Source organism: Sus scrofa, chromosome 13, assembly GCF_054392235.1.
Source record: "Sus scrofa isolate SSC_HxYL_T2T_F1_AM1 chromosome 13, Sscrofa_HxYL_maternal_Yorkshire_Landrace_v2.0, whole genome shotgun sequence".
Lineage (NCBI taxonomy): Eukaryota > Metazoa > Chordata > Mammalia > Artiodactyla > Suidae > Sus > Sus scrofa.
This window is the reverse complement of record NC_139395.1, coordinates 223,609,138-223,626,043: the sequence shown is the minus strand read 5'-3', so window position 1 is coordinate 223,626,043 and position 16,906 is coordinate 223,609,138. Positions and strand designations below refer to the sequence as shown.

Genomic DNA, 16,906 nt, shown 5'->3' with positions numbered 1-16,906 from the left:
ACCCCCCGGTCTGCAGCAGGGGGAACCCGCGGATGCGGAACCGCAGACGCACGGGGCTGACGGTAACGCCTCCTCAGACCTTCGACCACGTGAGGGCGGCTGCCCTTCTCTCCCCATGGAGTCCAAGGGTTCACTGTATTCGGGTAACGCTATTGGGAGTTCCCACGATGGCACGGAGGGTTAAGAACCTGACTGTTGTGGAGGCACGGGTTTGATCCCCAGCTTGGCACAGTGGGTTAAAGGATCTGGCACTGCCACAGCGGCCGCTTGGATTCGATCCCTGGCCTGGGAACGTCCATGTGCCATGAGTGTGGCCAAAAAAAATTTTTTTCCTATTACATAAATCTCTTTTTAAAATATGAGATGAATCTTCCAGAAAAAAACCATAAAAATGTTAGGTGGGATGTATCACATATGTATAATAAAACGTGGGGTGACGGTGTAAAGGTCAGGAGGGGAAGATGAGGGAGACGCCTCTAAGGCTCGGGTACCACGTGCGCAAGGCTGTGCAAGCGTACACGCTCGAGGGCACACGGGGGAAAGTTTACAAACCCTCCATCAGAAATAACAAAATAAAGAGTCACGGTAACAAGCCACAAGGGAGATACCACGGCTTCATCAAAATACTGAGTGAGCTCCGAGAAAGCAGCAAAGGAAGAAGCAGGGACCAAGGAGCCTGCGGGGCGGAGAGAACGAAGGGCCACAGACAGACACCGAAACGCACGACCTGTCACACCCACTGTCACGGACCACACGTCCCGAGGGAGAGGCAGGGGCCAGCAGGCCGGGTCCAAAAGCTCCGACCCCAACACACAGACTTTAAAGATCAAACACAAGGAGTCAGAAGGATGGGCAACCCGTGCCGTGCCGACCCTCACCTGAGGGGACAGAGGCAGGCCGTGTTAACGCCGGACAGCGGGCGTCGGAGGCCAGGCCACTCCTGGAGACGAAGACGGTCGCGTCACGGCCACAAGGGGCAGACGGGTCTGCAAGACGCGGCGGCGCTCACCGCGGGTGCGCCTGACCATGCGGTTTCCAGACAAAGCCGAGACGGACAGACCCGCCAGGAGAAATGATGAGCGGTGAGATGCAGGCGTTTCCTCTCTGGCGAGTGCCCACGAGGACGCTGCTTCGATCCCTGGCCTCACTGAGTTCAGGATCCAGCGTTGCCGGGGGCTGGGCTCTGGGTCACAGACGGGTCTCAGATCCCACGGTGCTGCGGCTGTGGTGCAGGCAGGCAGCCGCAGCTCTGAGTCAACCCAAAGCCTGGGAACCTCCACATGTCGCGGGTGCAGCAATACAATAAAATTGAAATAAAATAAAATAGAAAATAAAAAAATAAATGAGATGTATTTCTATATACTAGCAATGAACAGTTATAAACTAAAGTTAAAACATTTAAAACAGTGTGGGAAGCCTTTTTTCTTTTTATGGCCACACCCGCAGTAGATGGAGATTCCCAGGCGAGGGGTCAGATCGGAGCTGCAGCTGCTGGCCTGCACCACAGACACAGCAACGCGGGATCCTTAACCCACCGAGTGAGGTCAGGGATCGAACCCACATTCTCACAGACCCTCTGTCTGGTTCTTAACCCACTGAGCCACAATGGGAACTCCTGAAGCAGTATGGAAAATACGAAACACTCCAGCATAAGTCTGACAAAAGATTTGTAAACAAAACATAAATAAATGAAGAGAGAAACCTCGTTCATGGGTCAAATGACTCCGTATTATTAGCCTGTCAATTAGCTTCACATGAAGTAAGAGATTTCATACCATCCCAACCAAAGTCATGGCACAGCTTTTTTTTTTTTCGGTAGAAAAACTACAACTGATTCTAAAAATCATATAAAAATAAAAAGAGGAGAGAGCATAGCCAAAATCCCTTTGAAAAAGAAGAACGATGTTGGAGGACTAACGCTGCCTGATTTGAAGACTTACAAGGCTACAGTCCTCCAAAGAGCGCAGTGTGGGGAGAAAGGCAGCGGAGTTCAGCCACGAACGGAACAGAGAGCCCCAGTACGGCGGCACACATGGGCAACACTCGTTTTTGATAAAGGAGCAAAGGCAATTTACTGGGGAAATAAAACGACATTTTTGTGACTTGGCTTAGTCAAAGATTTCTTAGATATGACACTAAAAGCACAGTTTCTAAACGAATGAATAGATAATTTGGACTTCATCAAAATTAAAACTCTTGCTCTTCAAAAGACGTCACTGAGAGAATGAAAAGACAAGCTGCAGACTGGAGGCAAACATTTGCAAACGGAGAAGCCGTCTGATAAACGACTGATGTCCAAACTGCAAGAGGAACTCTTAAGGCTCAGGGAGAAAATCAAGTTGAGAAACAGGCGAAAGGTGTGAACCAACACCTGGGCAGAGAAGGCAGGGATGGCAGAGACGCAGCCCGTGAAAAGACGCTCATGGGGTGAGGCGGACGAAAGCACAGTGGGGGCCACGTCCCACCCCCCGGAAGGGCCATTGTTGGGGACGCGGAGAAACTGGAACGTCCGTACCTGTGGGGAACGCAAACCGGCACAACCACGTTAGAAAACAGCATCGCAGGCTCTTACTGGTTCAGTAGACGCCGGCCGTCTGGCCCAGCCGTTTCACTCCTGGTCTCACCTGAGGGGCCTCCAACGCACGCGCCACGGGGACTTGCGGACGGACGGTCACAGCAGCTTTACCTGTGGACACGGAAGTGCGGGCCAGGTCCTCAGGGTGCCGGGCATCGGCGGGGCAGGCGACACGGCTGGTACACACACGGGCATCTCTTCTGGGCCTCGCACCAGCTCCACACGCAGGCACAAGCGAGGCCCTCCCCGGCCCCCTGGGCCCTGCGTGGAGGCCCCTGCGGTCGCTCCTGGCCTGCAGTCCGGTCGCTGACCCAGGGCAGTCTCCACGGTGGGGCTGGCCTGTCTCAGCCCCCGTCTTGCCCCGCCCTCTCCTGCAGCGCCCCGCTGGCCGGGCACTGCCCTTCCAGAGCCTGGGTCCTGACCCGACGGCGCCCTCCGGACCTGCCGGAAGCCTGTTTGTTCTTTCTTGCAGTGCCTCCAGTTCCCACCCGGCCCAAGCCCCGCCGGCCGTTAGCCCAGCAGCCTCCAGCTCGCCTGGCCCCCCGTCCCTCCTGCACGAGCTCCAGCTGCCCCAGCCCTGGCTGCCCCCTCGCTGCCCCCCCGAAGAGGGGAGGGGCTTTGCTCCACGCCCACTCGCCTGCAGCTTCCGGAGGCCCCACTGGTGACACCTCACCTGCATGCTCTCCCACTGGCTGGTTTTATCGGTGGCAACTACGGCGTCTAAGCCTCTTCCTCACCCGGAATACTGGCCACCTGCGGCCCGGATGCTGATGCTGACCGAGGCGCCCGGAGGAAGGCCTGTGTCCACCTCGCCCTGCCACCTCCCAGGCCCCGAGCAGTGGCCGGCACATAGCCGGTGTGTCCAGTAGGCAGGCGAGGGATCTGCAGCCTCAGCTGCTGGGCTGTGCTGTGCACCCAGCCTTGACCGGGGACCCTGGGGAGGGCAGGGGGTGAGTCTGGGCGGCAGAGCACACGGGACGAGTGCTGGAGGCCTGGCCAGAGTCTGGGGAGCAGGGCTGCTTCCAACCGGGCAGACAGGGAGGCGCTCCTGCCGAGGGGCGGGCACTGTGTGTGGGCCACCCGGCCACCCAGGCTTGAGGGGACTGGGCCAGGCCATCAACCTCCTTTAGTCTCTGACCCTCAGTGACGGAGGGAAGAGAGCAGCCACTGCCAGCGCTTGGCTGTCCTCCCCTCCCAGGCCCACCCACCTGCTGGGGGCCCCTAAACCCCATATCCGATGCCAAGAGGCCCCACGGCCAGGGTCCTGGGTCCCCCCCCCAAGGGCTTCAGTGTTGAGGGGGGGCAGTGGGCTCCTCGGGGGAGCGCAGGTGAGCAGAGCACCCACTCAGGAGGGCGAGGTGCACGGGCTCCAGCTGGGGGGCGCCGGGGTTACCATGCCCCTGGGGGTGGCTGCAGAGGCAGCCCCCCTGTGACGCTGGGGTGGGCATCACTGCCACTTCAAGGAGCTTTGCAGAAAAGCCAGCAGGCCTCCCGCAGGTCCCGCACCCAGAGAGGGAGAGGGTGGGGTCGTCATTTGGGTGAGAAGAGCCTGGGCCCAGGGCCAGCCTCCCGCGTGAGCGCCCCAGCACGCGGGGTCCGAGTGCGCAGAGGGGCCCAGAGAGGAGCCAGAGCCGGGAGGGCAGCGCGCGATTTTATTGAGCTCGGACGCGGGGCAGAGGCGGCCCCAAAAGTGCCTGGGGCTGCGTGTGACACGTCTCCGTGAAGCCAGGGGCCAGCACCCCCACTTCACCCTGCAGGATCCCCGAGCCCTCCACGCTCCTTCCCTCGGACACAGGGGGAGGCGCACCCTGCCCGGCGCTGGCCCCCGCGGCCACATGGGGGGAGGGGGCAGCCCGAAGCAGCCACGGCTCGCGGTGGCCTCGGAGAGGGCGGCTGCCAGAGGAGCCGTCCACACGTCCAACCAAGTGGCGAAAGAGTTACACGGACACTAAGAACAACGCTTCTAAAATGTCACGGATGGGGTGTCCCCGGGGCATTTCAGACAGGGGCACGGCATGCCAACGCGTGAGGACGGGGAGCGGCGGTGAACGCGGAGAGCAGCGTCGGGCAGAGCCCGCGGCTCAGAGATGCGGCCGGGTCTGCTGGGCGGGGGCATCTAGGACTCAGGTCACGTCTGCGAGTAAAGAAAACTCCTCATATTTGCACGAGAGCGGACGGTCTGTACAGGGTGCGGGCGGGTGGAGGGCGCCGGCGGCCTTAGAGCGCACCCATCCCGGTGACCTCGGACGTCAGCCTGGAGGAGACAGAGGCACAGGGTGTCTCACAAGGAGGCGTCCGCGGGGCCTGGTCCCCCCGTCCCTCCCCCACCACAGGGTCCCCTAGGTCCCTATGCGGTGGCCGTCAGCTGGGGACCAGGGACCAGAGCCACGGGCCTTCCTTCCCTGCCACAGGGGCCAGCGTGCTGGTCACTGCATCAGGGGCCTGGCGACAGACTCCAGGAAAGGCACAGGCCGCCACGTCCGTTTCCATGGCAACGGCTCTAGGGGCCCAGGGGTCACCCTGCCACGAGGGCTGCCTCCCCCGTGCCCAGCCGGGTGTGGCTGCCCAGGGCAGGGAGGCTGGGAGGCCCAGGGAGCCCAGGCTTCACCCACTCATCCCTGGATCCCGGGCTCCCTGCTGTGGGCCGAGGGCCGCGGGGCTGGTGGCGGGACCTCGCGCTCCCCCAGGGGCGTAACCTCGGACCCGGCCAGCTTCCCTGACACCTGCCCCACAAGCGTCTGCTGGGGTCTTCACAGCCACAGGTGCGGGAGAGCAGAAGGACCCCATGACCTGCTCCCGGAAGCCACACAGGCCAGGCCCTGGGAATGCCCTCGCCTGGGGGCGGGCGGGCCAGCGGGGAGGGCAGGGCGGGGCGGCGGCTCCGGCCCGCACCTGGCGTTGATGAGGTACTGGGCGAGGCTGATGTTGGCGGGGGTCCCCGTGATGGTGATCTGGCGCTCCGACGAGCCCTCGGTGGCGTTGGCGATTTTGATCTGTGCTCCAGACATCTGCCGGATTTCATTGATTTTGGTCCCCTGGCGTCCGATGATGCAGCCTATTAGCTGGAAGAAGGGACGGGGGACCTTCTCAGAGGAGAGGCCACACAGCCCGTGGCCGGGTGGGGGGAGGTCCCCAGCCCCCAATCCCAGAGGGAAGAGCCCCCCCACGCCTGCTCTTCAGGGGCCCCAGCTCTGCTTGCCCCCAACTGATCAAGAGACCACCCAGTCTCACTTGACGCCTCGCCCAGTGCCCTCTGGGGCCCAGGAGACGCGAAGCACAGGTCTCGAGGCCACGCTGGCCCCTCTGGGCTGTGCCCCGGCCGGCAGGATGCTTGTAGGGAGGGGACATGTGAGCCAGAAAGGCGGCATCTCCAGCCATCACCACGCCCCCGAGCAGCTCCCCTCAAGGGCACGTGGGCCACAGCCACCCCGTGTCTTGGTTTGGGGATCAAGGCTAACCCACAGATGTGGGGGTGGCTGGAGACGGCCGGGTGTGCGAGGGGAGCTTGCAAGGCCACATTCTCAGCTGAGCCCGAGGCAGGACCAGTCCACGGCCTGGACACGCAATCCAGACAGACCCACTGTTGGGGCCGATGCGTGAGAACCCCACCCGCAGAGGCCAGGCACACGGGGCGCTCCTGGGCCACCTGCTCACAGGGCTGCCCCTGAACCAGGGCAGGGCCGTCGCCTGGGGCGGCCGGGCTCCCCAGGCAGCTCTGGCATCTGAGTCAACCCTGAAGCCGCCCCAGCTCCTTCCTTGCCTGGATCTTGGGGGTGTGACATCACCTGGGGCGGGGGTGGGGGTGGACACAGGGGCCGGGTGGGCGAGTCGGACGCATACTCACATCATTGGGGATGGTGAGCTCATGAGTGCTGGCCGGGGGGCTGGTGTCCAGACCTGGGCACACGAGGGACACGGTTAGGCGCCTGGCCCACACCTGGCCGACAGGCAGGCAGGGCTGGGGGCTGGCCCAGGGGCCGGGGCTGTGAGCTCTCAGGCCCAGCTGCAGCCACCCTCTTGGGCCTCAGGGTCCCTCCGAATGGGGAAAAGGGTGCTGGCCGCACGGCACACTCTCCGTCTCCGGCGCTTCGGGCCAAGCCGCCTGCCCGCTGCGCTGTGCACACTCTCGAGGTGTCTGCAGACACCCTGCGTCTCTGTGGGGCGGCCCCCTCGCTTCTTGGCCCCGGCTCTCCACCCCCAGACCCTGGCACACAGCCTCCTCTGCAGACCCCGCTGTGGCACCAGCTGTCCCCTTCCCTCTGGCCCTGCCACCCAGGCCCCCGGGCAGCGCTTCCAGCGTGGACGGGGACCCGATGGCCGGTCCAGGCGGTCACTGCCTTTGACCTGGAGCCCCAGGCTGGGGACAGGGCCCAGGCCAGCTCACCCCCTGCCCCAACTCCCATCCCCACAGATCTCAGCTCAGGGACCAGCAAACCCGACAGCCTCTCAGAGCTCGAGAGCAGGGTCACATTGGCTTTGGAATCAGTGACAACAAAGTGCAGGGGGTTGAGATGGCACCAGGGGTCACAGGGACCTGATCTCTGGGGCGAACGCCAGGCAGACCCGCCCCCTGCACTGGGCGCCTTGTGCCCTCGTCAGGGGAGTCTCAGCCTCAGCCCACGGCTGAGACCCTGCTCCTCCCCCACCAGTCCCCCGTGCGCTGGTGAGGCGGGTCCCGCGGCTCAGCCCTTCTCCCCCTGCAGCCAACCACTGCAGGCCTGGCCCTCACACCTGCAGAACATTCCAGAACCTGAGCTCCTGCAACCCAGGCCCCTCCCTCGCCGGTCCCTGCCGCTGCCTTGCCCCTGGGTCCAATCTCCACACAGCCCAGAGGGGTCCCGACGCACGCAGCCCGGGGGCCTCGGAGACCGGCCCCAGCCCGACCCGACCCTGCTCACAGCCCCGTGCTCCTGCCGAGCCTGCCCCTTGCCAGGTGTCCTCCTCTGCGGCACCTGTGTCCCTGAAACCTGACGCCCTGTGTCCATCGGTGTCCCGGCGGGGGAGGCAGGGGCAGTGCTGGGGCCCAGGTGCCACGTGCTCAGGGCACTAACTCGTCCCCAACTAGCTACCCTCGCACGCGGCCCAACCTGCAGCGTCCACTCCTTGTGGTGCTTCAACAAAGGGGTTTCCCTGCCGTCACCCGGGGTCCGACCCCCTCCCCACGGTCACTCAACAGGGACGTTTGAGACGCCACCTGGAAGAGCTCCGTGGGCCTGAGTCTGCGCTGGCTCCTGGTTTCTGCGGACACAGAGCCGGGGCCACACCTGATCCCCGAGCCCTTGACGGAGGGCACTTCTCACAGGTGCTGAAATCAGGCCCCCTGCCGAGTGTCCCTCTTGCGGGGTCACCAGCCTGTCCGGGAGGCAACCAGCGCAGGCCTCTGGCCACGGCCCACCCTCCCTGACACCCCGGGGGGCACGTGTGTAGGCGCATGTGTGCGTGGTGTGTGCACGTGTGTGCGTGTGTGCCCATACACGTGTGGTGTGCGTGTGCACACAAGCACTGCAGGTCCCTGGGGTCTTGGAAAGGGAGTTGCACGGGACGTGTTAACAGAGTCCCTTGTCCCCAGGCCGTTCCGGGAGGGCCGTGGTGGGGGTGGGTGGGGGCTGTGCGTCCGGGGCAAGCCAGGCCCTCGGGGTCCCCAGGTGCTCTCCAGGGGACCGTGGGTGGGCACCCATCTGGCCCCACGTTACGGACGCGGCGGTGTGCAGGCTGGTGTCCGTTTGTGGAATCAAACCACCGACCCGTCTTTCTCTCCAACTGCCATTCTTCAAACTCGGCGTTCACTTAACTAAAGGCTGCGCCGCCATGGACCACAGCGCGTGTGCGGAGCGTCAGAGCCGGGCTCTGAGCTTGGAGAGGCGCCTCCTGACCCCCGGGGTCCCTGGGCCTGAGGCACGCGGGAGGGGCAGACGGCCTCGGGGAAGTCTCGGGACTTCCTCAAGCCGCAGCCGCCCCCCGGGCTGGACTCCTCTCCTGCTCTGATCCAGGCCACGTGGGTGGGGCGGGGGCGCCTCCCTCACAGGGCGCCCGCCAAGTCCAGGCCACCTGCCTCCATGGCTTTGCTCCCAAATGCCCATCGGTGAGCAGCGCCCACTGCCCAGCCCGGGGACCGGAGCCCTGGCGCTGCCGCGGCCGGGAAGGCCGCAGTCAAACGCAGCCCGGAGGGTGTGTCCCCATCTCCCAGGAAGCACCCCACGAGCGCGCCCCACGGCGGACTCTCCCGAGGCCCGCAGGCCGTGCCTCGGGGAGAGTAAGTGACAACACCCACGGTGGCCCTGGCATGTGTGGGGGCCTCTGGATGACGGGGCAGCCGTGCTCCGAGCACAGTCAGAGCCCGTGACCCACCGGCCGCCCCTGGCCCGGCGCGGGTCCCCTCCTCCCGCCGGGTCCCTGGCCGGCAGGGCGCGTCTGTTACCTGCCGGCTGGCCCATCAGATTTGGAGCTTCTTCGGAGGAGTGTAAAGGCAGCTTGTCTCCTGGAGAGCAAAGAAGAAACAGATGTAAGGTTTTGCCCTCAAGGAGATAAGCACGGTCTCTTCAACTAGGGAAGCTCAAAGTCTGACTGCTGCGCCTGCGGGCCTGCCCAGGCCCGGCCGCTCGGCCGCTCTCGGGGAACCGCTGGCGGACCCGGCAGGGGGGCCCGCGCCCCGGGCGCCGTTCCGGGGGTCCACGCTGCGGGGCGCACCGGCCTCCCGCAGGAGGGCCTCCCCGACGGCCCGCGGGCAGCCGAGAGCAGGGACCCGTCCGGGGTCCCCCTCTTCACAGGAAGGCCAGCTGTGGGGTGACTCGCCCGCCACGCAGACACAGACCGACCTCCCGGCCCGCCCTCGGCGGCGTGCTCACCGCACAGCCGGCACTGGCCACAGAACCGTACCTGTTCTGCTCACTGCCCTGAACACAGAGCGCTCGGAAAGAGTCCCGGGTGAGAAGAGAGGTCAGGCGGGGCGGCTGGGTACGTACCGGGGAAAGCGGGGTTGGTCTGTCCGAGGGGAGGAAAGGGGGTTTGCTGCATGGCCAGCTGGTGGAGCTTGGTCAACTGCTGGGGGTAGGAGGGACACGAGAGCTAAGAAGGTTATCGTCATCGAGTACAAGTCACACCAAATTAAAACCGCGGAACACTCTGCACAGATAGAGAGAAGGGGCCGTGCGACACAAGGCAGACGCAGCAGCACGCAAGGACTTGGCCTGGGATCGCCAATGGGCCGCGGTCGGCAGGCACCCGAGTCCTTCCCCCGTCGGCTCCCGCAGCTCCGGGCTGGCCCAGCCGGGCTGGGCGGAGGCCATGGCCCCGGGCTCCGCGGGGAGGGTCCAGAGACAGAGCAGGACCCGCCGGGCCCCTGCGCGCCTCTGTGTCGCGCCGGCACTCACACACGCTCCCCTCCCTGCAGCCCTCGCCACACAGCACAGGGGCGGCTCAGGGGCCTCCCGCAGCTTCCACCTCGGCAGGAGGCGGCTCGAAGGCTCCGCCCAGGGGTGCGCGAGACCCCCAGGGGGGCGTGGGGCTCATTGGGGTCCTCCGTGCGCCTGGGCCCTGTCTGTCCTCCAGCCCCCAGACCTTGAGGGGGGATGACGTGCAGTCGCTTTAGTTACTTTATCTGAGCCTCATCTGGTAGCAAAAGCTGAAGGTAAACGTGGTGACGCTTGGCCGTGTGGGGCTGTGTGGACGGGGAACCCTCCCACCCTGGAGACAGGCACGGCCTTAGGCCTCAGGCCTGGCTCGGCCACAGGGCCCGCGCCTCCAGCCCAGGGGAGCGGGAAGGACATTCCAAGACAGCCACTCAGCTCCCAGCCAGCCCCGGACAGGGCAGCCCGAAAGCGCGGGCACAGGCTTCCGGAGCTGGCCTGACTCTGGTCCGGAGGCGAGGACGGGGCCTCCATGGAGCCCCACGGCCGGCAGGCGGGGCACCCAGGGAGCACTGTGGGTGTCCCCAGATGAGACAAAGGTCCGACCAGGCACCACACTGGCCCTGTGCTGCAGAATCTGCTGGGGAGACTGGCGCCCCGGGATCTCCTCCGTCCTGCTTTCACGCTGAACCCTTGGGACAGTGGGTCTGCTGCAGGCCCCTGGGGGCGGGGGTCCCTGTCGCCACAAACGCCCACCACCCCGCCCCCAGCCCCCGGGATCACAGTGGCCCTGAGGCCCTTCCCCAGAGCCCGCTGCCTGTCCACGGGCCCTGCAGGTGCAGCATGTGGCCGGGAGCCAAGCGACCTTCATCTGCCACTGCGGAGCTGTCTGTCCCCTCCCTCCCTGCAAGTGGTGCACCCGCCACGCCCAGCACTCGGGGTCCCGAGGGCAGTTAGGCGACCTGGGGTCAGATTCAGTTCTCAGAGTCCCTGGTTCAGGCCCAGCAGCGGCCAGGGGGCTGACGCACACCCACTGCCCGGCCCATCTGCCCTGTGGACCTGGCACCACTGGGCTCAGTGTGACCTGAGCAGAGAGGCAGGGACAGCCCCTGGGAAAGGGGTCCGACGAGCATACCCAGGAAGCACCGTCAGGGCACAAGAGGTGACAAGTGACCTGTACCTGCTGTGCCTCGGGCGGGTGACCCGCAGGGGAGGGACCCCCGCACAGCTCGAGCACCCTGGCCAAGGCTCCTCTTTTGAGGACGTAGCAATGTGGTGAGGACCCAGGGCGTCCGGTTGGGGCACGGGGCTGAGGGTTCTCCCGGAAGCACAGCCGGTGCCCGAGTCACGGGGACGCCTGGGGGCCACGCCCTGAGCCCCTGGACACGGGAGCGCTGCACAGGTCTAAGGTCACCGCGAGGGGACACGAGCTCCTGGGGTGAGGAGGAAGACCCACCTCTGGAGACGACAAACGTCCAGGTGAAGCGCGCGGCCCGGCGCTGTGCGGGCCGCACAGTGGACACTGCGCCGGGGCTGGGACTGCGGCCTGGGGCATGACCGGCGTCCCGGGGGCCCCAGCCCTTCCCCAGCAGGAGCCTGAGGTCTGCCTGCACCTGAAGCGCCTAAGGAGCCTCGGCCTGGCTGCTCTCTGCTCCTGGTCGGCTGTTTGACCCCCGGCATGTGTTTGTGTCCGACGGCCAGGCTAGCAGGGTCCCCATGGGAGCAGGGCCCTCTCTGATCGGTTCCTGGGTCCCCAAAGGGCATGGCTGTGCGCTGGCCAGGATGGCAGGGGTGAGTGGGGCTCTGGGGCAGGAGAACTGGCCCCGGGTGGCTCCAGCACGGACACGCTTTGGGGAGTCGGGCCCCGTCTGAGCTCCACGGGCCTCCACGCCCTTACCTGCAGGCGGGGCTCCGTGTGAGCAGCTGGCAGGCTGTGAGGTGCTGCCCACGTTTGCAGGCGTCAGTGAACATGGGAGCCAGGGGGGCGTCCCTGCCGCCACCCACCGCCTCCCTGCCGTCTCCATCACCTGCCCACAGGGAAACGGATGAGCCCGCTGGCCACGTGTGTCACGGGCACAGCAAATAACGCCCGAGGTGTCTCCCCTCGCACCCAGAATTCAGCAATTCCGACCCGGGCCTGTCCTCCTGCAGCGTGTTTGCTGCTTTTTATGAAACTGGTCACACAGCAAATAACCCCTCGGGCACCCACGAGTGCAAAGTGACCTCCTGGGAGGGACAGGCAGGGACAGTGGGGCCTGGATAAGCCCCGTCCCGCTGGTGGGGGCAGAGGGACGTTAGCAGGCCCTTTCCATCGTGGCCTGAAGGTGTGGCCTCTCTGGGACTTGACCTCTGCACGTTGGAAAGGAGGGAGCTGCACTAGGTGCTCAGGGGCCTCCTCCTTTTTGAGATATTTCTGCCACAAAACCCCAGAAAACCAGACTTTCTGATCTGATCAGTGCCTTCAGGTCCCGGGGAGGGCGCGTGGGAGGGTCAAATCACAGACATTTCTCTGGAACTGGTCTTTTCCACGTCACCGCTGAGGACAAAAACATAAGACAAACACCCGAACTGCAGGAGCTCCGAAGCACACAGCGCCACGGGTCCCCACCAGGCGCCCGTGTGGCCGGCCCCACAGCAGGGGACGGACGGCCAGGAGGGCTCAGCTGGGCTTCGCTTCGTCCCCTGTGGAAAGCTTGCTAGGGGCTCGGCCCGTTTCTCCATTGGCCTGCTTTTCGCTGGTCCACGCGGACTCCCGTGTTTCAGACACGAAGCCCGTTTCGACCACAGGTGCTGAACCGATCTCTCCCCTCCTCTGCCACGGAGCCTCCAGAGAAGTGGAATTTAGCCGCTGTAACGTATCAAATTCATCAGGGGCCTGTGGGTTCCACCTCTGCTCGGAGACGCCCTCCCTCGGCCCGTGAACCGAGAGCTGCTCTGCGTCCTGTCTCTCGTGCGGAGGCTCTGGGCGCGGGGTTTCTGTCTGCGTGGGAAGATCCGCCCGGCCCGCGTGCATGCCCCCCTCCCGGCTTCACGCCTGGCCGTCCACCTGCTCCCTGGACCTGCAGAGGCTGCGCGGCCCGGAACGGGCGCCTCCTGGCGTCCGACCCAGCAGGCTGCCGCGGCTCCCTGCCCGGCCGGCCCGTTACGGGCCCCGTCTGCTCCCGCCGGGCGTCCGCTGCGCGGCTGCCTCAAGGACCCTGCCTTTGCTCTTCGGGGGACACGAAGGACGGCCTGCCGGCTTCCGACTGCCGACGTACGGCGTCTGAGCCGCGACTGGGGGAGACCCGTGGTGTCTCCGCCATGAAGATCTCGCGTCTCCGTTCATCGTATTCCTTCGGTCTCCCTTCCGACAAAGACAAGTGTTCTTAAAAATTCACCTTTTAATGACTCATTTCACCTGAGCTGCTTTGTGGTGGGAGAGTCGTCTGATGCGTCCAATTTAGAGGGAGGGCGAGCCTGCCCCGGGGTCCAGCGCGTGGCCAGGCTCTGCCGACGGTCGGCCTCGCTTGGCCGGCTTGGCCCGGACCGAACGAGGCAGGTTAAGGCCGCACCGCGACGTCTGGCAGGTCCTCTTCCTGGTGCAGCTGCTTTGCTGTCTAGGGAACTCGGCCCCTCTCAGCAGGGGCTTCGCCTCTGGTCTGGTTCCCCCGACAGTAATATCGTACATTGCTTCTTTGGGTCAGCATTTTCCTTTAAAAACGAGCTTTTGGTGTTGGTTGGCTCGCCTGGTCGGCTGTGTCGCTGTAGTTAAGGTCCGACAGCCCTTGTTTCAGCTGGAGGCCCCTCCTCTGCGCTCAGCGACCGTGGATGGAGACCGAGTCGGGGGTCTCATCCCAACTGGCCTGATGGGCCAGGGTGTCTCCCTCGTTTCAGTCCCTCTTCCACCGCGAGGGCAGTTCTCCCTTCACCCACCCTCCCCCTGCGCCTTCCTGGAAGTTCAGAAGCAACGGTCTGCTCATCATGACTTTGAACGCAGCAGGGGTTTCGTTTGAGGTCGTGGCGACACGTGAGAGTGAAGACAGGCGACGTCCTGGCTGGGCAGCCGCTCCTCTGGCGACGCGAGGGCCGCACGCTGTGCCCGCCCGGCGGCATCCCGACCCCGCGCCACTGGGTCCGTCCAGCCCCGCTCTGCTGCTCTCAGACGTCGGGCAGCACCGACTGTCCCTTTACAGTTGGCTGTCACGTGCCAACATGCTTGCATTTTACTGAAGTCAAAACATCCGTGTTTCCCTGTGATTTGGGCTGACGCGAATGAGACCCGGTGACGGCACTCTTCACGCTCCGTCTGCGTCTCTGGTCTCGGGGTCACGTGCCTTCCGCGGGGGCATCCGTGGGGCGGCTGCTGCTCATGGCTGTCTGTCTGGCTGTCTGTGTTTTGCAGGAGCCTCGCGTGGTCGGTCGCCTCTTGTTTTCTTCATGTCTCCTGCCTCCTGGCTCGGCTCTTGCTGAGAAGGGGGCTGTTACCTCAGTGCTGCTCCGTGGGAAGCTCTCTATTTGAAGGTTTATTTTTGGGCTTGGCATCGCGGGCTTCCTTGCGGTCTGGGATGGTTTGGGTGGCCCTTGCTTGGGGTTCGTAGGGACTCCCGAAGGCGAGGACCTGTGTGGGCTCTGGAAGCTCTCTGAGCCACTCTCTCAGACCCCCGCCCCCCACCAGTTCTTCCTGGGCTCCCCTGGTCTGTGTTCTCCCTTCTCAGTCCTCTTACAGGCGACCCGCGGAGGTTCTGTGCAAACAAGTCACCCAGGCCTTGTGACAACAAAGGCTGGGAGCCCTGCCCCAGCACAGCCCGGGGGGGTGGCGAACCCTCCCGGTTCCTGAGCTGCGGCCGGAGGGAACCTGCTCTCCGGGAGGGGCCTGGGGTGCCCCACGCCCCCAGCTCTGAGCTGCAGGATCTTGGGAGAAGCGTCAGCACCCCTCAGCACGGCCTCAACGCCACCCGTCAGGGGTCCGGGAGGGAGACGCTGCGGTGGGCAGGGACATGCTCTGTCCAGGCTGCCATGGGGGCAGGGGGCACGATAGCTGTGCCCACGGTGAGCAGAGCCCCAGGGGCCACTGTCCACCCGGGATCTGCCTGTGCGCTCCTGCTGGCTTCTCCGCTCTGTTGTGACACACACAGGTCCAGCTCCCCCACTGCTGACTCTCTAAGGAGCAGGCTTCCTGCCAACAAGGTGCCCACCTCACCCCAGGTGCTCCTTGCCCTCGGCCGACATCCAGAGCCGAGGGGACCGTGGGCTCCTGGCCCTTCAGCTCTGGCAAGGGCCCCCGCGAGGCTCCCCCCTCCTCCCCGTGGACCCTGGGGGGCCTCGCCTCAGCAGCGCAGGCTCCAGGCCCCGTCGTGGTGTCAGCACTGCCTTCAACGAGGGGGTGTTGAGGGAGGGACGTGGAAACTCCCAAGACTGGAAATGAAGATCCCCACGTGAGGCTGCCTCCCCTCTCCCGGGAGAAAGCGATTCCCGCCAGCGCAGTCACGGTGCCGCGACTGGAGGGGCACAGAGAGTGGAGGAGGAAGAACGCGGTCAGCGCGCCTCGGTCCAGGCTCTCACGGCCAAGTGGCGGCCGACACGCCCTTCCTCGTGCAGGACACGCGGGGCAGTGGGCAGCCGGCCAGCCAGCAGTCCCCGGCCGCTCCTCGTGCCCAGGAGCTGAGGCCTGGTGAGGTGGGCCCCGGTTCTTCAGTAAGGGCAACCAGAACGCAGGAAGAATGTGCACATTTTAATTCTAGACAAAGAAACGCTCGGTTCTCAGAGATGTATTTTTCTGGCCAGGTTGGCGTGGCGGCTAAAAGATGACTGTGGGGTGCGTGTCGGCCACCACGGCTGAAATACTGAACCTGGGTATTCAGTTATCTGGTAAAACGAATCAGCACTCCCTGTAATCATTACATTTGCATTCTAAGAAAGGAGGTTCTAAAAACTCCTACGGAAGATGAAGCGCAGCTAAAAATTCCTGTCGCGGCTCAGCGGAAAGGAAGCTGACTAGTATCCATGAGGATGTGGGCCAGAGGCCTGGCCTCGCTCTGAGGGTTGGCGACCCAGGGTTGCTGCGAGCTGCGATGGAGGTCGCAGGCGTGGCTCGGATCCTGCGTGGCTGTGGCTGTGGCGTAGGCCGGCTGCTACAGCTCCAACAGGACCCCTAGCCTGGGAGCTTCCGCATGCAGCGGGTGCGGCCCTAAAAAGCAAAAACCAAAAACAAAACAAAACCAACCAAACAAAAAACACTTCCTCCTCGGCTATGGTCACCTGTCACTTTGTTGTTTTGAACCTTTTGTTTTAGTGACGGTCGCGTCTTTCCGCTTCTGCAAGAGCAGCACTTGTCAAAGCCGGGCTGTCCTGCCCGACCGCTGCTCACGGCCCCGTGTGCTGGTCCAGAGGACACGGGCCTGCACAGAAGCCCTTTCACAGCAAAGAAGCAAGTGCTTCAAATCTCTACAGATGCAGTGATGCAATTAGAACGGCTATGACCTTCGTTTAAAATCCGAAAAAAACCCGGGAACTGAGAAAATCACACAGAAAGAGCAAAAACCAACTACGTAAAAACCAAGCAGGTGCCCCAGCGGCGGGAATTCAGACCAGGTCCAACAGGAGCGCTTTGTTGCCGGAGGCCACACTGGTGGGTCTGAGCCCCGACCTCAGCAGGGCTCTGGGAAAAGCTGCTCGCAGGCCAGACTGTGACGGTGGCTCAGACGCTGCTCTCACCCAGACGCACTTTCAAAGGCTCCAGACCCCCGCCGCGTGGCAGGAACCGGCTTCCTCTGACGGCTGTCACCCCGTGCGGGCGCCCTACTGGGGTGCACAGAGCCCAGAAGCCACGGCGCCCGTCCAGACCCCACCCGCGCTGGCACTCGCTCAGCCTGGGGCTTGAGGCGCCCTGTCCCCGGGCTCCGGCACCCGCCTTCCCCGGGTCACAGCTGACGGCGCGCCAGGACCATGGGGACAGGCACGTCCCCACGGGACCAGAGCCCTGTCTCTGTCAGCTCTGTCATTGGAC

General features: G+C 64.3%; 2 protein-coding genes across 28 annotated transcripts in view; both read right to left on the bottom strand.

Annotated features, from left to right (window-relative positions):
• Positions 1-2,046: 2,046 nt before the first annotated feature.
• Positions 2,047-3,374, bottom strand: LOC146397940 (uncharacterized). Its single transcript, XM_084992359.1, has 2 exons — positions 2,625-3,374; positions 2,047-2,515 (listed from the first exon to the last, which is right to left on the bottom strand). Exons 1-2 carry the CDS (start codon positions 3,252-3,254, stop codon positions 2,204-2,206), a joined length of 942 nt encoding a protein of 313 aa, XP_084848485.1. The 5' UTR covers positions 3,255-3,374; the 3' UTR covers positions 2,047-2,203.
• Positions 3,375-4,208: 834 nt separating this feature from the next.
• PCBP3 (poly(rC) binding protein 3) overlaps positions 4,209-16,906 on the bottom strand; it is a 199,706-nt gene continuing 187,008 nt past the window's right edge. For 14 of the 27 annotated variants that reach the window (XM_084992339.1, XM_021071086.2, XM_084992345.1 and 11 more), the window contains 5 exons: positions 9,538-9,616; positions 8,994-9,053; positions 6,420-6,472; positions 5,468-5,637; positions 4,209-4,829 (listed from right to left, as the gene is read on the bottom strand). In XM_084992339.1, the coding sequence (XP_084848465.1) occupies positions 4,793-4,829; positions 5,468-5,637; positions 6,420-6,472; positions 8,994-9,053; positions 9,538-9,616 (399 nt within the window). In that variant the 3' untranslated portion in view covers positions 4,209-4,792. The remainder of the gene's footprint in view (positions 4,830-5,467; positions 5,638-6,419; positions 6,473-8,993; positions 9,054-9,537; positions 9,617-16,906) is intronic. The other 13 variants (XM_084992349.1, XM_084992341.1, XM_084992348.1 and 10 more) reach the window with 3 other exon arrangements.